Genomic DNA, 25,874 nt, shown 5'->3' with positions numbered 1-25,874 from the left:
ACGTTTTTGGCCTCAGAAGGATTCAAGGTTTATTTATTTGCCAAGTATAGAAATACAAGGAATTTGCTTTCAAGACACGCAAAGACGTTTATATTCAGTAAAAAATCGAACAAATAAATGAATAACATAAAACACAGACACTGTTATGCAGGGTGGGGGGATGGGGGGGGTTTAAAGTGGCAGGTGCAGGATAGCAGCAGGTCTGTAGGCTGAGGGGGAGTTTGGTTTAGCAGTTAATGAGTTTTATGGCGCAGGGGAAAAAGTGTCCTTGTGTCTGGTGTCTCTTCCCAGAGGAGAGGGGCCTGAATATGTGGTGGCCGGGGTGTGAGGGGTCGGCCAGGATGCCTGTTTGGTTTCCTGGCCCTGGAGGTTTGGATGTCATGGAGGGAGGGCAGGCGATGTGCTGCAGCCTGTCTCTCTCTCTCTCTCTGGGTGGCTGAGGGGAACCAGACCAGTATGGAGGTCAGGATGGACTGGATGATGGTGGTGTAAAACTGCACCAGCATTATGTGGCAAATTGAGTTGCCTCAAAAAGAAAAGCTTCTGTTGAGTGTTTTTACAGATGGAAAGTATTATTCTCTCATTTAATGTCCTGGCTGATGGTGGTGCCAAGAATCTAAATGATTGAACTGAATGAATTGCTGTGTTTAGTAGGGGTGTGCCCGAATACAAATACATTATTCGGCAAAGCACAAATAGTGGGTTTTATACGAATATTTGTTTCATACAAATATTTTAAAAATTTTGGGAAGGAAAAAAAAAATCGTCAAATACCAGTTTGGAGGTCGGTTACATCGTTATCTCAGTCAGTTACATCTATCAGGGGTAAATCTCAAGGGACTCTCCATCACCTGTTGTTCTCCAGCTAATCTGGGAGACTCCAGTTCAAGACCCGGTGTGGGGACCTCCTTCTAAAGGTAGTTTATTCATGAACTTATTGTAACACTTAAGTTTCTAAAATTAAAATCGGAATAAATACAAAAACAGAATTTTTAAGCCTCTTTCCACTTTTATTCGAATACAAATACAAATAATTTTGCTGCCTCAACAAATACAGATACAAATACAAATACTGGTCCCTCTGCAGTGTTTAGTGTGAAGGGGGGAAAGACAGTGTTGCTCTCTCTAAAATCCACTACCATCTCAACAGTTTTGATGGTGTTGAGCTGCAGGTTGTTGGCTCTGCACCAGGACACCAGCCGCTGTACCTCCTGCCTGTTGGCCGACTCGTCACCGTTATGGCTGATCAGCGTCGTGTCGTCGGCGAATTTGAGAAGTTTTGACGGAGACGTCCGTCGTGCAGTGTTAGTATAAAGTAGAGATGTGCCGGAATACAAATACATTATTCGGCAAAGCACAAATACTGGGTTTTATATGAATATTTGTTTCATACAAATATTTTAAAAGTTATTTGTTGGGGAGATAAAGCTGAGCTACTGACACAAGCAAAGTGCTTCCAACGGACTCTCCATAACCTGTTGTCCCCCTTCTCCTTTCCACAAAGTTAGGTTGTAAAAAATAGGCAATAAATGAAAAGTGCAAAGCAATAATCGCCTTTGAAGTTCCTCCCTACATGTTACACGGTGTGCTGTTTCTGTGTTATGGGTGTATAAACAGGTAGAGGTCTGTCTGCATGAGGTGATGAGTAAAGTTTTAGCTCAGTGATCAGCGCAGTCGTCTATGATCTGGGAGACTCCAGTTCAAGACCTGATGTGGGGACCTCCTTCATAAGGTAGTTTATTCATGAACACTTATTGTAACACTTTAATTTCCTAAAATTAAAAGTGTCATAAAAACAAAAACAGGATTTTTAAGCCTCTTTCCACTTTTATTCGAATACAGATACAAATACAAATACCGGGATCTCTGCACATCCCTAGTATAAAGGGTGAATGGTAGGGGGGAGAGCACACAGCCCTGCGGGGCTCTGGTGCTGATGGTTCAGGGTTCTGGAGGAGTTCTTACCCTTCCTCACACACTGAGTCCCGTCTGTCAGAGAGCTGAATATCCAGTGACAGATCGGGTCAGGCACGCCCAGCTGGGACAGCTTATGGTGGAGGAGCTCTGGTCGGATGGTGTTAAACACAGAGCTGAAATCCAGAAACAGGATTCTGGCAGCAGGCAGCTGTTTTCAGAGAAAAAGCTCTAAAAAGCCACCGTACACGACCTGCTCAGCACCAAACAGACACAGTTAGCATTTAGCAGCTAAAGAAATCGCTGCTTAAGAAGTAAAAAAAAATCTTCTTTATAAAACACAAAACTAATATTCTGTATCAATATCTTTGTTTTGTTCCATCTTCTCCCAGAGGTGAGTCTGTTCAGCCCGTTCCAGATCACAGAGAAGGTTTTACTGAGGATCCTCAGACACCCAGACGTCATCCATGAAGTTAAGTTCAACGAAAATGACAAACGCTCGCCGCAGCACTTCCTGTACCAGAGAGGCAAACCTGTGGACTACTTCATACTCATTCTGCAGGTACACATTCACACACACACAGAGATGACCAAAGAAACTCTGTTTTTCAAACTGTTTTTACAGATTTTTCACAGATAATATCAGTATCTAATATTTTTCCAAGCACAGTGGCTAAAATAACTGGAAAACTGACTGGAAAAAGCAAGTAAGTGGACCTTGAGTTCAAATTAATTTGTCAAAATACAATTTCCAAAGCCAAGAATGAACTTTAGGTCTTGTTTTAATGTCTTTTCAACAAGTAGAAAACACAAAAACAGCTCTTAGGGTGAGATAAACACACAATATACAAAAGCATTACAGACAGTATATGACAGAGTACAATTATACACGACATAGAAAACAGTTTCAACTTGTATCAACACATATAAAACACATTCAGTTTGAAAACAGGAAAATGTGGATATCCTGTTAGTAACTGTAATGTGTCACCAAATGTTATGTCACATGAAAAAAAAAGGTAAATAAATAAATAAACAGCAGTGATGTTGATAGTAAAAATACATAAAATACGTAGTAATTAATAGTAAAAATACTCTTTGGTGTGTCCGTTATTGCAGCTGAACAGCGTCGGTCTCGTCTCACCTGCTGGTTTAAGGCTCATAATGAAGTCAGATTGGATAACGCAGGTTGACCCCGTTTTTTTAAATTGGTGACAAAAGCAGGTTTATGTCGGGTCACAGCGTCGGTCTGGTGAGGGGTTTAACACAGATGCAGCTTCTAAACACGTTGACCTTTTAAGACACACCTGACTTAAGGTAATTACGTGGGTGTTTTTGTTTGTGTTATTTCAGAGGAACCCCGCTGAGTTGACAGTTTCTATACTGATAATGCTTCATAGATCTGTTACAGGCCAATATTAATAAAATAGGGACATTTTATTGGTTAAACTACTTGTTTTGTTGGAAGTATTAGTCAGGATTTAGATTTTCAACAAATACGGCTGCTAATGATTATTTTCATCATATTATTTCATCAGAGCTGCAACAATTTAATCATTTTAATCATTTTTTACGCAAAAATGCCCAAAATTAGCTGGTTACAACCTCTCAGATGTGATTTGAAGCTGTCATAAACAATATTAAACTGAATATATTTGGATTTTTGACTGTTGATCAGATAAAACACAACATTTGAAGATGTCAACATGGGCTGTAAGAGAGATTAAAAGAGGAAATTTCATTATTTTCTGACATTTTATATTTTAATGATTATCTGATTAAACAAGAAAATAATTGGCAGTTTAATCTATTATGAAAATAATCATTACCTACGGCCCTACATTTCATTATCTATGAACCTGTCAGTTATTTTGGGATTATTTTAAATATGAAAAATTAGTTTCCAGACATTTTCAAATGTCTTTTGTTTGACCAACAGTCTAAAACCCCAAAATATTCAATTTACAATGATGTAAAACAGACAAAAGCACATTTGAGAAGCTGGAAACAGGAAATGTTTTGTAGTTTTACTTGATATATTATATATTTGGTCAACAAATTGTTGAAATGGTGAAAAGTGGCAGTTCTACTCTCCATAAACCAAACTTCAAATGTCTTATTTTGTCTGACTAACAGTCCAAAACTCAAAAATATTCAGTTTCAATATCACAAAGGACAAAGAAAAGTGGCGAATCATCACATTAGAGATGCTGGAAGCAGAAAACATTTGGTATTTTTACTTGAAAAATTACTTAAACGATAAATTAATCATCAAAATAATAGCAGATTAATCATCTGTCGATTGTCTTCTCACTTAATCAACTAGTGTAATTGTTTTAGATGTAATTACACTTTAAATTTGAATAACAACACATTTTTGTATCTGCACATATCTCTGAATATTAGTGTGTCCGTCTCTAATGTTCAGCACTAAATGCCGAAAAGCTGCAAAACAAAACGTTCTTTGTAAGTTTTGGAGGAATAAATCAAATGTGTCGCTCAGTGCAGCTGTTAATAATCATCCATTACGATATAAATATATTCATGCAGACACACAAACAGTTGTTGTTGTCTCTGTTTCGCTCTGATGATCACGGGTGTGTCAGAGGGGCTCCTCGCTCTGCACGACCTTCACTAATAGATCCTCTTATGTAAGAGAGAGGGACAGATCGAGGGGAAAGGGGATTGAAGGGTTAAAGAGGGTGGCAAAGTAGAAAAGCAGATGAGAAGAGACAAGCGAGAGAGATGACACAGCGGAGCATATGGAGTGTGAAATAAACAGCGGAGAGGAGTTTAGTTTCACTCTGCCAGTAAATCCCTCCTCTGCAGCAGGAAGAGAGGGAGGTCCGACGGAGAGAAAGAGAGGGAAGAAATGAGCGACGGAGACGATCGACACACGAGAGATGAAATTATTAATTAATCAGCAACTATTTTGATAGTCGATTAACTGTTTCAGGCATTTTTCAAGCAAAAAAAATGATGATTTGCTGCTTTTCTCTGTTTTACATCTTTGTTAACTGAATATTTTTGACTGTTGGTCAAAACATTTATACATTTAATACATTTGAAGACGTCACCTGAGGCTCTGAGAAAGTGTGATGGGCATTTTCGCATAATTGTTTTGACATTTTTTACATTTAATGATTAATTCCTTAAAGGATAAGGCAGGTGATATTCTGTATTTTTCTTATTGTCAACAAATCTCATGTTTGGATCCAAACCAACAATGAACTGATCTACTAACGAGTATTGCATGTGTTAGGGGTGTGCCCGAATACAAATACGTTATTTGGCAAAGCACAAAGAGTGTTTTTTGTTTGTTTGTTTGTTTTTTTACGAATATTTGTTTCATACAAATATTTTTAAAATTATTTGTTTTTGGGAAGAAAAAGACAAAACATACCAGCGAGCAGGTCAGTTATAGTCGCTATCTCAATGTCTCTCCTCTGCTCCGCTGTGACGTCTATCAGCAGGTCTCAATGACAGGAGTCACATCCACCTGCTACATGACGCATATTTCTTAATTTGGACATCACTTTAATTTTCATCTTTAATCTTCTAAAATTATAAGCATAATAAAAACAAAAACAGGATTTTTAAGCCTCTTTCCACTTTTATTCAAATACAAATACAAATAATTTTGCTGCCTCAACAAATACAAATACTGGGCCCTCTGCACATCCCTAGTGTGTGTATCAAAGCCGTAGATCTCCGTTGTTGTTCCAGAAACTATTAAAAACACATCAGTGAGCCACACCGCTGCACTGGGTGACATGTTCCTTCATTATAAAGAGTTTGGTCACGTTAGTTTGTTTAGAAACGGCTCCAAAGACTAATAACAGCGATCATGTTTTCAGTCTCCGGAGAGTAGTTCTGTGTAAGACAGACGCCACTGAGCATGTGCATTAGCTCTGTTTACAGCTTTGCTAGCTTATTGTGCTACATATCATAAGCTCAAGTTCTTTGAGAAATCTACAACGCAGAACAAAGCCAAGAGGTTCCAGGTGTTGGGGAGTCCTCCTGTCTGCAGGGGGAGCTGTGGAGAATCTGATAAATTGCCTCAAGTGATGTCACTTGAGTCAGCGTCAGTTGGAGCCAAAGACTCCAAAATTATTGACAGATTAATCGATAGTGAAGATTAAGGCTGCCCCCCACCAAAGATTTTCCTAGTCGACTAGTAATCGTTAGTTCAAGCGAATCGACTAGTTGTGCGTTTTATGATATTAATTCTATTATTTAAATATATATTTTTTGGGGTTGCCGGGCCGCTTGTTAACGAAAAAGCTAGCAGAAAAAGTGGTAACGGTGATTTTGAATGTGTTGGAACAACCAGCGGGGAGACGGAGTTACCTTTTTCAGTCCTGTGGGTCAGTTAGTTCCGTTAAATCCTCGTTTCTCTCCTTTTAGCCGGTTTCCTGGCAGGAAAGTGTCAGAAGTTGACAGATATTTCCAGAAGAATCAGTGCTTCTGTTATCACAGCGGACAGAGTCACTGACTGAGTGATGAAGCTACAGGTCGAAGGCCGACCAATGTTGCGTTTTGATTGGTCGACTCGGCCGGGGGTTGCCACGTGTCACCACTTCCTGTATCTGTCAAATTAAAAGCATTTCATACACTTTACAGCCATAATACAAGGTTTTGACCTAAATTGACAAAGCGCAGCTCTTAAATGGATTTTAAGTGTTTTTTTTGTTTCCTGCGACTAACTGACCAATGAAAACTTGGTTGACTAAGACTCTTCTCATTGGCTAACGGTTGGGGCCCTAGTGAAGATAATCCTTAGCTGCACATTTACATGTTTTCTAAAACCACTAACATATGTTGAGGCTTCCACAGTGAACATTAAATTACAACCAGCGGAACAAAGCAAATGGAAAGAGGAGGCATTAAAACAAAGAACATGTCACCAGATGTTTGGGTTACTATGACTCTGTGACCTGGACTGAACTTTCTGATGCAGGAAGTCCTTCTTGTGCTTTATTATAATAAACTGTGACAATTTTTAACAATTAATAATTAAGTTATGACTCATGTTATTATTTTTTAGCAGTATTCAAACATGTTCAGAAGTTTTTGAGCGGATGTTCTGATTTGTCATTTTGTCACAAGAAGATGAGGCGCCGTCGGTTTGAAGCTTGTTTGTTCTGCGTGTAAATGTTGTAATTTGGTGGCTGTTTGTGTCGAGCCGTGTTTGAGAGTGTGTGTTTGTTCACGGAGGCTTTGTTGTTGACACCTGAGGTGTGGATAAAGTGACTGCAGACACTCAGCATGCAACCGGAGCTCAGCTGCTCCTGTTCCACCTCCAAACAACCTGTGTGTGTGTGTGTGTGTGTGTGTGTGTGTGTGTGTGTGTGTGTGTGTGTGTGTGTCATAGACCTTGTGGGGTGTCCTGGTTGCGGAGATCTAACGGAGCTACAGAGATACTGGATGCTATGTTTGTCAGTATGGGGGTGTGTGTGCGTGTGTGTTTGAGGTAAAGAGACACTGGACGCTGGACTGCTGCACCTGTGGCAGAATGTAATATTTATAGGACGTCAAAGTGTTTCTGTTACTGTCACAGGAGACAACTCCCGGATTTTGCACCTGACTGAGTCAAACACAGTTATAATGTACAGCAGGTGTGTTTCAATCCACCTGTTTTTATTTGCATTTTCAATTTGTGCATGAAAAAAAAAACCTGAGTGGAAATGCCAAACATTCGGGGGAAAAAAAATCTGGTCAGCATGTATTTACTCTTTGCTGAGATGGAAAAATTGGTGTGTTGATGAAAGTAAAATGCCACAAAATGTTACAGAAACACACTGAGCGAATAAATCATGACGTACGTGTGACCTTAACGTCCTCTGAAGAGACGAAAACATCAGATGTGTGTGGAGCGACGAGGAGACTGTAACGCTCCTCAAATGAATACATGAAACAAAGAGAAATGTTATATTTCCATCATGTTTTTCCATTGTTTTGACTGCTGCTCTTTTAATGATGTTATCTCATCGTGTCCTCTTCTTCTGCAACGGTTTAATGGCACCGACTGTTTATCCTGATGAACCAACGCTGAATATTCACATAACAGTAGTGGATGGAAATGTGCTTTTTTTCGAATTTTATGTTGCACATTTTCTAGAAATTTGCATTACATTTGGATGAACACCTGGCTACTGTGAGATAATGGGTTTATTAGACAAAATGTCCTCTGTGTGTGTGTGTGTGTGTGTTTGTTTGTGTTTCAGGGCCGAGTGGAGGTGGAAGCCGGAAACGAAAACATGAAATTTGAAACGGGCCCGTTCTCCTACTACGGCGTCATGGCTCTAAGTACACCAACACTGGGTGAGACAGCACGTACAAACACATTCACACACATATACAAAGTCATTCAAATCAACAGAAAACACTAAAAAAACGCTGCAACACTTTCACACTCTGTCCTGTTTTCTACCAAGTTAGTATTCTCCTCCTGAACCTCTCTTACTTCTTTTCTGCGAGGTTTGTTCGTACAAGTGTTTCAGGTCAGATTCAGCTTCTTAGCTGCACACATAAATGTCTCGTTTCAACTTGATGAATGGTCACTTAGTCATGAAAAGGTGCATATTCATGACATTTAATTATTAGCATAATTGATGCCCCCATATCGATACTTAAGGCCTGTTTTATTCACACATTAATGTTACCCAAGAGTAAAAAGAATTTCACAGCACGGAGCTTTAAGTCCTTTAGTCAGCAAATGAAAACATAACAAATTTAGCAGCGTCAGTAGTTTTATTAAGGTATAAAATATTAATACAGCTGCCAACTATGATGTGCTGTGACAGAAATAAAGAAGAATAGTTTGACATGAAGTGAAGTCCTTCTAAAGCAAAGTGGTCACTAAAATGGGAGTAGGTGAAGGGAGAGACAAACATCTTATTATAAGTGATGTTATATTATCAGGTGCAACAGGGGATTTTCATCTGGACAGTAAACTACATACTGTAAAGACCCCGAAGCAGCTGTTGGAATGAGAGGATTTCCCTCACAACGACTGAGCTGTATAAATTGTGATGCCAAAATACTCCCAAAAAATCTCATTGTTAGTATGAACCAGTTAAAGGGGAACCGATTGTCCACCTCAGCGTGTGTGTCCAGGTCTTGTCTGTGTAAAAAGTTGTATAAAGCCTTTTGTGTCTCCAGAGAGAGCTGCTGTGTGATATCCAAGCGGGTAGCTCTGGGTCTGAAAAGTGAAGCCAATGCAGAAGTGCCTTAAACCTGTATTCTCTCTAATGGCCAGCAGGGGGCGACTCCACTGGTGGCAAAAAGAAGTCTGTTTGTATGGAAGTCTGTGAGAAACTGACCCTACCTCTCACTTGACTTATTACCTTAGTAAACCGTTCAGTTTATGGTCTCAATCGCTAGTTTCAATTCTTCTTCAATACAGCCTGATATTCATTTGGTAAATTATGGCCCCGTTTAGAGTAAAATAGATGATAAAGCAGTGTATGCTTTAGGGCGTGGCTACCTTGTGATTGACAAGTCACTACCACGGCAACAACGTTGACGTTACATAACGTAACCATGGCGTAGCCCCTGATTCACAGAGTAAAGGCGTAGCTGCTGCTATTTCAGTGTTTTCAGTTCATGAAAGTAAATTGTAACATTTTGGCCTAAGAAAGTGATCTCCAGCGTTTGGTTGTACTAAAAGACCCTCTAAGGAGTCGGCTGTTCAGTTTTTCCGGTAAGTACATTTTCTTTTAATGGTTTTAAGCCTGTTTTTCACTAGTGGAAATTAATATTAGCATTATCACAGTTAACCAAATGCACCATGCTAACCAAACTAGTAGCTAGCGCTAGGGTCAGCTCCACCCTCTTGTCCAAATATGGTCACTTCTGGCTCCAAATATGAAAGATGGCGATGGTCAAATCGCCAAACTCAAGGCTTCAAAATGGCAGTCCACAAACCTTTGGGTGACATCACGGAGACTACATCCATATTTTTTTACAGTTTATGACAAAAGCTGATAAACTGCCTCAAGTGATGTCACCTGAGTCAGCGTCAGTTGGGGCTGAAGACTACAAGTTTGAAAACTAAAAAAATCTGGGGGTGTGGAGTTAAAAAGACGTGAGGTTACCAAACCCGTGTAGCTCCTCATTTCTGCTAGACGCTAGCAGCTCCAGGCTACATTAGCCGCTACCAGCATAAAACACCCCAGTCTCTGACCAAACTCTCGGTGGTCAACTTGCATTGTGGGTAATGTAGAGGCCAGGTTTTCACAAGAAAGAAGAAGGCAATGTGTAGAATAAAAAAGAGGAATGGTTCTGCTGCATGAGGCACCACAGCAGTATGTATTGACGTAATTCTCAAAGGATTAACATACAGGATGATTAGCATAGGCAGGAATCCCTTTAGTACTTTACCCCCTCTGCTGCATGGTGGGAAACAATCTGTGAAGATCTTTCTGTTCACCACAGTCTGCTGATGTCCTTTCACAAAGAGCTGAGTCAGTGAGTCGGTAATGAAGCAGTTTGTTTGAAGAGAGGAGTGGAAAAGTCAATAGGCTTAATCCGAATTGCTGTTGTAATGCAGCAGGTGCAAATGTGAGGCGAGATGCAGTTAATGACATCATGTAGGAAATAAACAAAGCAATAATACTGCAGGATAAAGTCCTCTCAGGTTCCTGCAGGATTCCCAGGTTGTGCAGGATCTGTTTATACTGATTTCCTTTTAAATTCCTGCAAGAAATGTTGTTAAAGTTTAAGTTCCTGCAGGAATTACCTTTAGATTACTCAGCAGGATTCCCATAAGACTTTTTTTGTAAGACACTTAATCATTTGTGTCATTTGATTTGCTTCATTGGTGTGTTTAGCCAGCAGGGACGCAGATTGAGGAGCTGTGATGTGAGATTTGAAATGTGAAAAATATCAATGAAAGTAGTAAATGAAGATATAGGAGCAACCACACAGGCAACAAGTGTACACAGCTGTTTTCCATGTTCCCTGATTATGCAAAGTTTACACAAAAAGATGCAGGTGTAGCCTGAACACAGGGCCTGAAATGGGGAAGTAGAGGTCGTGTGTGTCAGTGTGCGGCAGGTGTTTGAGCCTACTTGTCATGTCAGTTATCAAGGCAGCATTTATAAAGCACATCACTGCTGTTTCCCTGCTGGTGATTATAACTGCTGTTAAAATGTTTTTCTGCTGTTTTTCCTTTCCTGTTGACCTGTTTCTGTTTCTCTCTCTGTCCTGGATCAAATGCTGTCTGTACTTTATGTGCACATTACGCAGCTCAGTGTGTGTGCGTGTCCAGCGTCATGTAAATGTATATGTCAAACACTTAAAGCCAAACATACGACCATTTCTCATCCTAAACACCCCATGCAAATTTTAACTTGTTAGAGAAAAAGCTCTAAAAACCCGCTGTACACTACCTGCTCAGGTACTCACTTGTTCCTGCTGAAAACAAGTAGTCAAAACATCAGATATTGAAGATTTAAAGACATAGAAACCAACAGTATAACATTTTTTAGTGTGACAATATCTGAACTTAATCGACAAACCTGCAGCAGTTCAGAATGAAATACTCACCCAGCCAGTTATGTAATAATCCCGTGGGGTTTACTGCAGTAGCACATACAGATATTTGTTGGGAGTTCTTTCAGGTATCAGTCTGACCCCAAGTTGTTAACTAGGAAAGATACTTGTCAGATTTCTAATTACAAACACTGAAAAACTACTACTGCACTCATACATAGAGTACTGCAGTGTGATTACAGAGATGGTTCAGCTTCATGTCAGGTGTAGCATCCATTCAAATAGGTAAACATACACGACATCAGGCATTATCTATTACATAATTCCAAGTATTATATGTGCTCTGTGTCTTGTCATCTTCTGCACCTGGATGAATTTTTGAACACTGATTTAAGTCCAACTGAAATCAAAGCAACACATCAAATCATTTGTGTTCTCCTTTGAGAAAAAATCAGAAACCAAAAGGGACAAATTTATATTGTAAATTCTCTAATTTCATGATGGCACCCCCCAGTTTTACATTATTTCGATACTGCTCCATCATCCGCTTACATAGCTGGAGTTACTTCAATACAGCACATCAAATCTTTTCACAAAGCGATAACGCGTTGTTCTATTATCGGCAGAGCAGATGGTCACACTGAGCCTGATTGCATCCTGCTACACAATACAAGAGCCACAGACTGTGAACAACAACCCACATTAGCTTTCCTGCTAAAGTCTCCTTCTTATATATCTTACAAACATGAACCCACAACTTGTCCTGCAGCTTAGCTTGTTGAACAAGTCACCAAACAAACATTCACTGCTAACATCAGTTAGCAGCTAGATAGCTAATTAGCTGCAAAGCTGCTCAGCATACCTTCAAATGTCACTTTGGACCCGTTAGGTGCTGTTTGGTTGGTGCTCTTCACAATCCCTGTTCGCAACACACTGTCTGTACATGACTTGTAGTTACAGCAGTTTGTTTACTTTGTCTCCGTTCATATAGAGTAACACTGATAGCCTCCCAGCTGCTGTCAATCAAACACAGACACCGACATGCCCCTCCAGCTGGCTGAGACAAAAAGGAGACTTTCTGATATTTTTCTCTTCATTTTAATAATGAAAACTATTTACAATACATTTAAAAACACATTGACTTTATTTTTGACTCAAAAAAGGGAAAATTAGATGTGATTTCAGTTGGACTTTAAGAGAATTTAAGTTATTTTTTAGTGCAGAAGATGCAAACATAGAGAGTAAAAATTTCAGTGAGCTTCACTATACAGTGTATGATGCAGTACAATGTATCATAGCAACATGTTACCGTCCCAACCAGTCAGCACAGCGGGTTAAGGACACAGTGGAATAAGCTGCTGAGGCTTTTGAGTGAAAATAAAAACCTCCAGACGCTTCACCCACCGAGAAGTGGAAACCCAGCAAGGATGCGATTTACACTCTGCTGAAATGGAAAAACTAAAAAAAATAAATAAATAAACCAGTTCATCTCTCTCTCTCTGCCCCTTCCTCCCCCCTCCTCTCTCTCAGCTGTCACCCCTCCTCTCTCCCCATCAGTGGCGTCCCCCCCTCCAAGACGCCTCTCTCTTAAGAGGTTTTCTCTGTTCTCTCGTTTCCCAGGTAAACACTCGCATGGGCCAGAGGAGGGTGGGGGGGGGGGGGTGGGGGTTCCTCGTTAAGCCAGTTTCACCATTTACTCTTTCCATCATCTTCAGAGCCCTGCTCCAGCAAGTACACGCATGTAGTGAACACCGACAGTTGACAAGAGTTCAAGACATTTCATTTTTAAAGTTTTATTTGCCTTTTGCCCTTTTTTTCTACTTTTTTTTTTTACTATTTTCAGTCATCTTTGACTTCATTCAGACTGACATTTAAAAGAGGGGCCTGCTTAATAATTAGATAAATTATATTGTAAGTAGGACTGAGTATCAATTTGAATCAAAAGATTTTATGGATGCATTTTGGTCAGTAACAAAAAAGTCCATTAATAATATATTCAAAAGGTAAATCAGTTATTCTGCTGTCAGTAGAATATCACAAAAAAACAAACTCTATTTATTTGCTGCTTCTCTCTGTTTTACATCACTGCAAATTGAAAATTTAGGGCTGTTTGATTGTTGATGCAAAAAAAAAAAAAGAAGCAATTTAAAGAAGTCACTTTTGGGCTGCGGGAAATAATAATGGCCATTTCTCACTATTTCCTGATGACAAATGATGAGTAAATTAGATTTATATAGAGTTAATAGAAGAAAAGACATCAGTAGATTAGTACTGCAACGACAGCGATTGCATTTATTATCCATTAATCTGTCACTGATTTATTGTTTAATCATTTAATCTATAAAATGTGAGAAAACAGTGAAAAATACACATTACAGTTTCTCAAAGCCCATCTGACATCTTCAAACTGTATCGTCTGAAGAACAGTTTGAAACCCAAAGATACAAAACACAGAAAAGCAGCAAATCACAGCTGGAAGCAGAGAATGTTTGACTTATTACAGCTATTAATCAATTATCATAACAGCTGAGTGTTAACATTCATTCAAACATTAGTTTAACCTAAAAAAAACCGTCTTAACTCAAGGTCCTTACAGGTTTTCTAGAGCTTTCAACCAGAGTCCAACAGATATATCGGCTGATATCAACTCATTGCAGGTGGATCTGATAACTGACAGAAATAGATGTTTTGAAGCCACAAGAGAGTAGTGACGAGTTTATCTTTCATCTTTAAAACATCCTGCTCGGTACATTTCTTGGTTGCAGTTGATAAAAATAACTTTATGGGTTGTGTAACAAAAATTGCTATCAAGCGATATATCATTATGGGATTTTTTAAACTCTTAAATATCAATATCAGCCTCAGAAATCTTGTACCGGTCGAGCTATACTTTCAACCCCATCTCATGGTCTTCCTCTGAACAAACTATATCTGTTTGAGATGCAGTTTAAAGCTCCAGAACTAGCTAGTAAGTGGACCTTGAGTTAGTTTTTTTTTTTTACTAAAACGACTAAATTAGTGTAGACTTTCTGCCAATAAACTAACTGATTGACTAACGTTACAGTAGATTCACCTATAATGACTATAATACGAAGCAAACTGTAGTATGTTCAGCTGAGGACGGAGGCAGGTTGGTGTTTGATAGAAAAATCCATGTATTAGTTAAGTAGGTATGGTCATATGTATGTATATATTTGGCGGCAGGGCCTTGAGGGGAACACTATGATAGTCATATGGACATCATGGTCATCATGTGGAAGGGAGAGCTCTGTGAAGCTTTGTCTAGGTCTGTTAGAAGGAATCTGTAAACAACTAAAGGTGCCTCAAGACTCTGCGGACTCTCCGTGCCTACAACATATGTTCAGTTTGAATTAAAGAGACGCTTGACTTCAACCAACCTCACTCTATTTGGTCATTTTTACCAATCAGTGTTCGTTGACAGATCGTCAGCAGACATAAACTCTCAGATTATTACAGCGTGAAAAGAGTCCCGACAGACTTGCTGGATGGGGCCCTGAGTACGGAGTCCTTTTAATCTCTTAACCTTCTCACCACCCCCACCACCTCCTCCTCCTCCTCCTCTTTGAAACACTGATCCACGGTCAGATGCTTTTCATCACTCCTGTGACATTATATCAACAACAGGAGAAGCATAAATCTGATGACTGATGACCGTAGACCTTTGATGAAAGGAATCGTTTGACATTTAGAGGAATAGCCTTACTTGCTTTCTTGCAAAGAATAAAAAGAGAAGATCGATACCAATCTCATGCGTCGGGCCTGTTTCAGAAAAGTGATTTGCGAGCACTGCTTATATCACAAACGGTGGCTTTGGGGTTTGTTTTGATCAGTAAAAGGTCAAAATTAACACATGAAGAAAATATTTGATGTTGCAACTTTCAACTTTCAACTTTATTTGATGTTGCAACTTTCAACTTTTTTATTTGATGTTGCAACTTTCAACTTTTTTGTTCACACATGTATCTCGATTGCAGGGAAGCTAATGGGTATGAAAAATGGATAGCTTAGGTATTAATTAGTGAGTTTTAGAGGTTGATTGGTTTTAAATAGAGGCTGGATAGCTGATTATATGTGAACTCTTTACTTTAAGTCCTCCTATTTAGCAGTAAGCAGTATATAAACAGTTAATAAATGGTTTATAACACACTATAATGTAGTAATAAGCAGATATAAGGACATTTTTAAGTGTTTCTTAATGTAAACACTTAAAAATGCAATTATAACTTCTCCTATGAAGACATATTTTATGTTGTTACAGCTGTGTTTTATTATTGATGTGCACAGGAGGAGTTATAGTTGTTGACAAATACATAAATAAACACTTACATCTGCTTACAACCACATCATAGTGTGTTATAAACCACTTATTAACTGTTTATTATGAGTGCTAAATAGGGGGGATTATTAAGTAATAATTATTAGTAATTAATAGTATTGATCTTCTCCTTTAACTCTCAGCAAAAAAAAAGGCAAATAAGAGTATTTCCCAAAATGTGGAACTATTCCTTTAAGCGCAGATGTTGTGCCGTTCCTCCCGGCCTGATCTCCCCCTTACACGACTTTCAACTGAAGTTCTGTGATCATCACCGACGTCGTTCTCCTTCTACACTAACCTTCAGGCCGGAGCGAGGATGTGCTCGTGTCCCCTCTCCATGACATCACTGAACCCAAACCAATGAGAGAGCTCCGTCCTCTCAGCTCCACAACAGCTCCTGTTTTTTTGGTTTTTTTTAGTCACGAAACGCTCAAACGATGCACTTTGCCTCGTCGCATGGCATGTTTGAAACACGCTCTCACCTCTACGCCATCAATCAATCATAGTAAACATGTGATGTTGATGTTAACGTTGTGTGTTTGTGTGATCCGACCTCACTGCTCATATTTTATCCCTGTCTTCTGACACCATCATCTTGTTTTTCTGTGTGTTTTCTGCTTTGGTTAATGTTTAAGTGTGTATTTATGTGTGTGTGTGTGTGTGTGTGTGCATGATTGCCCTTACTATTTTTTTTCTTCTTCTTCTTCTTCTTCTTTCTTGCGTCCTCACCCCCCCCCCCGTCTCTCTCACTCACTCACTCACTCTCTCTTTCTTCTCTTTCCAATCCCAGAGTTCCGTTCTCCGTCTCATGGGGGCAACCTCAACCGCTCGGCGTCCCTGAGCTGCACTGAGCGCGCTCCGGAAAGCGGCTCCGTCGGCGGCAGCAACACTCAGATCCCAGGAACCCCCTTCCAGTACATACCAGACTTCTGCGTACGTGCTCTGACTGACCTGCAGTTTGTCAAGGTAACTGCAAACCACTGCAACAGTTATGAATGCTGTTAAGTCTGATATATGAGGGACCAACATTATCCTACTGTACCCTAAAACAATCAAATTAATAATATACACAAAAATATTTATAATGAATTATTTCTATTCATCACACTTTCTTTTATTTTAGGTGAGGAGGCTCTTCTGTTTGTCTCTTTTTAAACTGCTAATATAAATGCAAATAATTAAAACATACCAAATTCACCCATTCACACACACACACACACACACACACACACACAATACAATACAGAATAAGGACCACACAAGTGTCTGTAGGAAGCTTATATAATTAGTCAGACTTCCATTTATCTTCTAAAATTCAAACGTTTCGTGCTTTGATTTAATATCTCTAGCTAATGTGATAAGAAGTAAGAAATGAACATTTTAACTCCACGCTGATAAGATCAAGTGTGTGTGAATCATTTTCCTGTTATCAAGAAAAAGTTCAGTTAAGCTGAAATTCACAAAAGATTTGCTTGCTGTTATGAGTCAGGATGAGTTATACTGTCTTTATTAAATAACTCCAACTACAGCAAGAAAAATTGTTTATACAAAAAATATTTTTCTCTGTATTTTTATTGAGGTTCTGAGTATTATAATATCTTATTAACTCATTTGTATCCAGTTTCAGATACATAGAGAACCAACATGTCAGCTGCTAATATACTCATCTCGTCATTTCACCACCGTTTAGACATTTAGAGAATGAATTTATTGAAAGATAAAGGCAGTTATTCTTTGAATTTATCATTAATCAGTTTAGGTCAGACTGCATTTAATAACATGATGTATCAGCTGAATAACGTGGTTATATATAAATATATAATATAATATAGATATACAGAACTCACTGCTCACCTAATAATAATAATAATAATAATAATAATAATAATAACTTAATTTTTTACACCAAATTGTGCATATACAGTATATGCATAATTATATGTTTAGAATGAAAAATATTTAAACAAATAAATTTAAAAGTGCTAAACAAAACATTATACAAATACAATAAAACAGCGTAGAATAATCATTGTAAAATTTAAGATAAAAGTAAACTTTTAGTCTGTAAAGGCAACGAACACTTCAATTAATTACTTAAAAAGTTTAGGATTTTAGGAAACAAATATGAAATTGTTAAACAATTTACAGGCTTGTAAACTAGTCATGAAATTTTAAAATCCACTGTTAAAGAAACAGGAAGCAAGTGTCAAAATGCTAAAATGGGTTTAACGTCCTTCCTTTTACTTGTTGTGGTTAAAACTTTGGCAGCAGCGTTTTATATAAGTTGACGTCTGTTCACTGATGTGTTTTTGGTAAATCAGTTAAAAAGAGTTAATAGAGAAGAAAACATGCAGGAAGAGCGAGATACAGTCTGACTTCTGCAGTGTTTCTCAAACTACTACTAAGGTTTCAACTTGCTGTCCAGTAGATAAAGACTTGTTTGAGATGCTAAAGCTAAGATAAAGACAGTTATCGCTGGTGTTTTGTCTCCTCAGGTCACTCGTTCCCAGTACCAGAACGGTCTCCTGGCGTCCAGGCTGGACAGCACGCCGCAGTCTCCAGACGGCAGTCACGTTCGCTTGGACATGTCCGTCTCTTTGCCTCCCGTGACGCCGCCGGGGACTCGCACTCCGCTGCCCCTGGCCACGCCTCCCGTAAAGCACCCGTCGTCTAAAGCTCAGCCGACGCCGCCGGGCAGCCGCACCGCTCTGCCCCAAACCACCACCACCACCACCTCCTCCTCCTCCTCATCCTCAAGCCGCAGGCCGAGCCAGGCTTTGCCTCAGGCCTCTCCTCCTCCGAACAACCACACCCCCCTCTCACAAAGCCCTCCGTCCTCCTTGAGTACAGCGACGAGCGCCTCTAACCCCCACCCGACTCTGTCCTCCTCCCTCTCCTCCAAATCCCAGCATTCCTCGCCCTCTGCCGGCTCCGAGAAGGGGTCGGGGGAGGCCGCCGCTCTGCTCAGTGAGCAGCAGAACTGTGTGGGCCCCCGTAGGCCCAGCCACACCCAGGCGCACCCCCACCCCCACCCACACGTTCAAACCATCAGTCACGCACGCACTGAAAGCACCATCTAACTAAAACTAATCTGTGCGCTCACTTACATAACACATACTCGCGCTACGTCCTGTTCATCGACTGTATATAAATATGGACGCCATGACAACGCCCAGAAAGTGAAGCCAAAACATCTGGATCGCCCCCTGGTGGCTGGCAGCAGTATAGGTCATAAGTCCCGCCCCCTCCATGTTAGCGGATGGGACATGAGCCAAACTAAAAAAAAGTAAAAAGTATACGCCAAATAAATTTAGGTAGTTCTTATAATGCTGATATTTGTCCAAGTGCTCATTTTTCTGATACGTTTGTTTTTTAATTAGTTATTTGACGATAAAAAGATTTAAAAAAAAAGAGGTGTGACATCATGATTGACAGCTGCAACAGCCTCTCTCGCCTCTACTCCAAATGCAAGATGGCCGCTCCCGGAAAGGAGATATTTTGGCTTCACTTTTACGTAGCGGCAGGAAGTGGAGACACGTCGTCCATATTTCTATATAAAGTCAATGTTTCTGTTCCTGTTTGCTTGTGGTCTCCTGAACCTTTCTGTAGATGTCTGAGGGATGCTGACGGTCAGCACATTGTGTGTATTTTTGTAAACAGGAATCCTCGTCTGTCCCTTCCTGCATGTCCCCCCCCCCCCCCCACCCGCCCCCCCAAACACAGAAACAGATCAAGAATAGAGTGAAAAGACGGCAGATGAACAGGGAACACTCCTGAGTAAGAGTAGAAACGTAGATGGAGTTACGTATGTTTGCTCGTAAAGGATCAGTTCACCCAGATTACTAAAAGATATATTTATTTTCTCACTTGCGTCTGTTAAGATAAAGTATAGTTGTGGTTTTATTTCTTGAGATTCTGCCTCGATGCAACGGAAGCAAAGGGAATTTTATTTGTCGTGCTAACAGCGGTGAAACATTTAAAAAGAGCAACGTACCTTTACAGAAACAATGTGGGGTCGTTCACAGACGTCACTGTGAAACTATTTTATAATAAGGGAATAATCGCGTTGTCAACTGTTGACAGTGATGTCTGTGGATTCTAGAGGATAAATGAGACGTTGTTTCGTTAAAGACGTGTTGCTCGAACTGAAATTTAAAATACGTTTTCTGATAAGAAATCAGCTTATACGCTGTATATCCTTGGAAGTTTAATTTGGCAACTAATGCTGATTTAGTTTTAGCTGATTTAGCTTCTGACGATAATGTGCGTTAGGTTCAGTCAAATTTTAGTGATTAGATTTTTGTTAGTTCTAGTCCACAAAAACTAAAGACGTTTTAGTCTCATTTTTTGTCCTGCAGTTTTAATTTATATGTCTTTTAACCATTTTTTTGAGGCTACAGTTAATCTTTATTGTAAACTGTTACCATGGTTACAGGTGTTGCTCTATCACAAGAGTAGTGGAAAAGACACACCGTTCACATATGCAGCGTCTTTCACATTATCGCTTAGTTTTTATTCTTAATTCTCATTTTTCAAAGTTGAAAAAAAAGGGTCGTCAAGGAATATTTTTATTTTGATCCTTGGTGTTTGTCTTGGCTTGTTTGGTCAAAACTGTAATTACCACAAAGAAAAAAATGTAAGTTTTATTTAAATTATTAGCAGTGATAGTGCCCCCGTCATTACTGCTCTCTAAAGAGGCTTTATTTTTGGTTTCTGAATGACGATGTCACACTGTACTGTGATTTAATTGTGGCAGTATCAGTTTGATAGATCAGTTAAATGCAGCTACAGAGGCCAGTTGACCAGCTGAAGGGACTTCGTTAGTCATTGTTTAGTCCCGTTAGTGATTCAAACACTTCCTACATTCCTACACAGGTTACTGTTGACAGAAGTCAGTTCAGTTGTTTTTTATCTCGAATTTCCCTTTTTATTTTTTCCAAAGAGTGAAACCTCTAAAGGTTATAATGTTTTTGTTTAGTTAGAGGCCTCGTTAGAGAACGGCTGTTTGATTGAGTGTATTATTTAGAAATAAATGGCTCTTATGAAGGCAGTTGTAACAGATGAATGAATGAATTTATGCGTCTCCTGCCGCTGTCTGTGAGCTGCCAGTGAGTCAATTCAACTACCAGCAAACAGACCAGATTCACTGTACTGAACGGCTTCTGTAGTTAAACAGCCACACTGTACCGCTGACGCTGCATGTTTGAGCCCATTTAATACAAACCATATATACTTTACATTACTCCTGACTATCTTCAAACCATGCTGCAGGTGTTCTTCTAACTTTCCAGGCTGCCATTGACTTCCATTCATTTCTGTATGGTGTGAAAATCAGTTGAAATTCACTTTAGGTGTTTAATCCATCGTAGTGAACATCAGGCCTGTGTTAGATGTAATATTGATGTGAGATAACGGTCCACTGTGTCACTGTCGCTGGTGAAGCAGTGTGCCAACACACAGAGCAACAACTAGAGCTCTGATTGGCCAGATTCTCATAATACATAACAGCTGGCCAATCAGAGCTCCCTCTGCTGCTACGTGGGTCGGACTAAATTTAATTTTTAGGTGGTTCACTGCCTTGAAATTAAAGATTAACGTCTTTAAATGAGAGAAATCTGTTAGTAGTTTAAGTAGGAGACAAATTAATTGTAAGATGGAATATTATAGTAAAATCATTTTAATTATTAGTTAATTATACTATTTCTTTTTAAAATTAAATAATTTATGAATCTTTTAAAGACAGAATAAGATAATATTATTAATTGGAAAAATTAATTATCTTTTTATTTGATTTTTTTACTTTGAGTTTATTAATGTGCAATTTAAATGCAAATTGAATTAATCAAGTAATAGCTTTTTTAAAGATGTATTAATTTATTACTAGATCATAATTAAACAATATAAAGATCTATAATTATTCCAGCACAAAATCAACAAGAATCTGTTATTTGATTTTTGTATCCTACAGAAATGAATAGAGATCAATGGCTGCCTGAAGAGATAGATGGAAAATAGTACATTGAATATTGTAAATTACACTTGATTTGTAGTTAAGGGGCTAAAACTTGCAGAAACAGCGGTATGGTCCTTTATTTACCACCTGCACATTACTAGTGATGTGAAGGTGGGTGTCTTCCTGGCCTACCTCTCGACCAAGGCAATATGTTTTAAATTATTTAATTTCCAAGAGTAATATGAAAATATTTATTTTGCGTAATAGTAATTTATATGTATTTAACATTTTATTTGTTGTTTTATATTTTTAGAGGTTTTATTTATTTGTTTTGCTTCCTGCTGTGTGAGTTGAAGGACAGGCTGCGTAATTCAGATGATGTTTATTATGAAAAGCTTCCACTTCTTAGCATCTCCTCTAAAATATTCCTCACTGTGAACAGAGCTCGGTGCGGCGGCTCCGTCTCAACGCTTCACGATATCAAGACACGAACAGCTGACCGAACTGGATCTAAAGTCATCGCAACACTGTGCGTTCGCTGACAGGAAACGATGGACTGAGTTCATAACTGATGTCAAAACTCTCGGTTGGAAGTAACACCGGGCTTCTTATTTATATTCACTACGTTGTGTTTAAGCACTTGTGTTCATTTTCACGCTATTTAATAATCAAAACAAAACAGACAAATGACATGAAGACCAAATAACCCAGAAAGCAACAAGTAGTTTAATGCTTATAGTTTTCAGTAGCAGGTGTGTTCGCAGCACAGTTGGGAATTTTTTTTTATTTTTATTTAATGTCATTTGCTGTCCAAGTTTAAAAAGGGCATTTCTACATATTCCCTGCACAAGACAACTTTATTTGTTAGCAAACTACAAAAATTCCAACCAAACTCTCATTTCTCCTTTTATTCAAGGCCCTTGAGCAAGGTTTTAGAAATACTGAGGTCATGAGTCAGAGTACCCAAACTCCACCCAAACACACTTATTTGCTTTTCTTCCAAGATTTCGATAAGAAGACGGTTTCGTCTCTGTACGATAAAAATGCTTAGCTTAGCTTAGCATAAAGCTAATTGGAGATGTGGGAATGGTATCGATCTTCTTATCTTACTCAAGGCTAGAAAGCAAATATGTGTATTATGACCAACTCTTCCTTTAAGTAAATTCCTCTCAAAACCAACTAAAATTACTGTTGCATAACCTTTTCTCTATTTGATAATTAGTACTAGATTGAATACTTACTTCTTTGATTAGAAACTACCTAAATTTATTAGAGAATCAAAGGCCCGTAGAATAAAGCCTTACTGTTTATATCCCAACATGAAGGTCTTAATGTTGTTTCAAAGTCCATTTTATGTTGGAATAATGTAGTATATAATATAGGATGAATGTTAGCGGAAAAGTACTGGGTCTAAAAGTCATCTAAAAGTGGAAGTAAGTTATTAACTTTTGAAAGGAAATTCCCCAAAATTCCCGGAAAAAAGGTACAGAAAACCTCAGAGTCCTCGATTGTAGCGACAAATTTCACATTTCCTCAAAGTCCCCTCTAGTCTTGCTGTTATGTCTAATTTTTTATCTTGTAATATCATTACTGTTAGTTTCACGTATGATATGATACGATAGGTTATGGCATTACAAACAAAAAGACTTTTCAAAGTTGCATTTTCTAAGCTCTTAGCTAACGTAAACCCGAGGCTACAGAAAGCTTAAAGCTAGCTTAAAGGAAACGTTCTACATTTTGGGAAATATGCTTATTCATACGCTTTCTTACCGCAAGTTAGATGCGAAGATAGACACCACTCTAACGGTTGAATATGAAGCTACAGCCAGCACACAGTTAGCTTATTTTAGCATAGCTTAGCATAAAGAATGGAAACAGCTAGCCTGGCTCAATCCAAAAAAATCTGCCGATCTAAAGCTCACTAATTAACACGTTATATCCTGTTTGTTAAATTTGTACAAAAATGGAAATGTAAAACAGGCAAGTTATGAAAGTAATTTTTAGAAAATCACTTCTGCCACAAAATAGTTTGGCACCGTAAAACCACAATCCCTTAAAATACCACTAATTACTCTTTAATTGACCCCTAATTAAGGCGTTTACTATTCTAAACCCCTTAATCTGAGATTAAGAGGTTTAAGAAGTTTTGTATAGTAGCCAGACGTCCCTTAATTTGTCCAAAAGGCAAAACCCTTAAAACAACTTAATTTTAAAAGCCATTAATTAACAATTTAAATACAATTTAAGGGGTACATAATCCCTTAATTATCAATTTAGGTTTTATGAAGGGTTTGATAAAAAGAGCTCCTTAATCTGTGCGTATAATCCATAAAAAATACTTTTTATTACAACCCATTATTTATTTACCCAATAATTATCTCCTTAAAAGCGCATTAAAATGGCTTAAATTCATCACTATTAATGGGTAAACTAATTAAATTTTAAGGTAAAAAATGAAAGGATTCTGTTTCATAGAGTAGGGATTTAACAAACAAGATATTGTGTTTATTAGTGAGTTTTAGAGATGCTTTTTGAGATTTGAGATTCTTTGTACTAAGATTAAATAATCTTGGCTGTAGCTTCATATTTAAGGGACAGATAAGAGAGCTGTTTCTTCTCTTCCAACTCTCAGCAGGAAAGCGAGTAAAAGAGTATTTCCCCAAAATGTTGAGCTTCTCCTTCAACTTTGTTTCACACTTGTTGTATTTATTAACCTTTTTGAGCTAACGGTGAGCCCCCGAGGGGGTTAAGGATTCACTCGTGGATTATCAGGTCGGCACGTTGAAAACACTCACAGCACAATGACTCGTTGAGATTTTAACAACAAACATTCCATCGCATGTCTTCACACTGACTTCACACACTGGTGATGTTAACCCTGTCTCAGCTCGGGTCACTACTGTAAACGTAGTGGAAAAACCCTCATGTTGCGTCTTGTGACTTGACAGCGTTTCTCACAATTTGTGCACGATGTGTGTGTGTGTGTCGTCACCACATTCCAAAAAAACAGGGATTCATTCATACATGGCACTTGATACAATATGAAGTTTTAATGTGTGTAAATGATACTGTACCTATTAGAGCAGACAGTGAGTCGGAGGATGTTTGGTTGTGTTCCAGTGGACTGAAGATGATGAGATGATTAACGGGAAGACGACTGTAGCGGCTCTCTCCTCGCTCTCTGTGGAGCGAAAGAGCTGAGCTCTGATGTTAAAGCTGCTAGCATGTGATCTACCTATTTTTTTTTCCTATGTATGCGGTGACACTGAAGCAATTTAAGTGACTGTAAAGATGAATTATTTTGTTGATGATATATATATATATATATATAGTGAGAGATATTTATTTGAAAAGATAAAACCTGTTGTATAAGCTAGCACTGATTTGAAAACACTTTAAACTTGTGAGTTATGTAGCATAAGTCTCAAAGTGTATATTCCAAAGCATTTCTCCTTTTTTGTGGGATGATTTCCTGAGTGAGAAGATCAAGGCTGGATTACCAACCGGGCAAACTGAGCAAAAACGCCCCAAAATCGCTGCGTTCATGTCATATCAGATCAGAATGATTGGGATTACGAGAGTATTTTTCTGTAAGCTAACTTCACACTAATGATGTGCCGGTATCAAATTTTCATGCTACAGTTATCGTAGGTAAAAATATCAAAGTAAACGGTTTTATCATGATAATCAACATGTCCTGAAATCCTTCTATTAGTGGTAAAATATAGTTAAGTCAGTTTAAGACACTTAACTGGAAATTACTTTAAAGTCAAGTGTCTGTGACTCTTAGATTCTTTGCACCTGTTCATAATTTAAAAAATAATTATGATTAATGATAAAATATAGAGAGTCATGGTCAGATTAGTTAGAGCTCGACAGACTGAGATGTTCTGAAAATCCTCTGAAAACGACGATAATCACGGTAATGACGGTAATAGAAATGGTCTGCAGTATTGATATCGTTAGCATGTTTCGTTAGCATCTCTACTTTGTGCTTCATAATATAGAAGCGACTGAAAATCAAGCAAACAGGGCGCCTGTAAGTTTGTCACTTAAGGTGATTAAACGAACATTTACTAGATATGATGGTAACTTGTTAATGCGTACTATTCAACCGTCACTAGACCATTTTTATAATCATACAAATCTCCGCTTTCCCGTTTCCGCAATCGA

At 38.6% G+C, this 25,874-nt stretch overlaps 1 protein-coding gene across 2 annotated transcripts in view; it reads left to right on the top strand.

Moving 5' to 3' along the window:
• The window catches only part of LOC122968328 (metal transporter CNNM4), a 30,648-nt gene extending 11,684 nt beyond the window's left edge, over positions 1-18,964 (top strand). Inside the window, exons 4-8 of one of the 2 annotated variants that reach the window (XM_044333476.1) lie at positions 2,307-2,476; positions 8,142-8,238; positions 12,943-13,032; positions 16,539-16,714; positions 18,244-18,964. In XM_044333476.1, the coding sequence (XP_044189411.1) occupies positions 2,307-2,476; positions 8,142-8,238; positions 12,943-13,032; positions 16,539-16,714; positions 18,244-18,828 (1,118 nt within the window). In that variant the 3' untranslated portion in view covers positions 18,829-18,964. The remainder of the gene's footprint in view (positions 1-2,306; positions 2,477-8,141; positions 8,239-12,942; positions 13,033-16,538; positions 16,715-18,243) is intronic. The other variant, XM_044333477.1, reaches the window with a different exon arrangement.
• The last annotated feature ends 6,910 nt before the right edge of the window (positions 18,965-25,874 follow it).

Source organism: Thunnus albacares, chromosome 18, assembly GCF_914725855.1.
Source record: "Thunnus albacares chromosome 18, fThuAlb1.1, whole genome shotgun sequence".
NCBI classification, from domain to species: domain Eukaryota; kingdom Metazoa; phylum Chordata; class Actinopteri; order Scombriformes; family Scombridae; genus Thunnus; species Thunnus albacares.
Note: the sequence above shows the minus strand (reverse complement) of the source record. Positions and strands in the feature narration are given on the sequence as shown.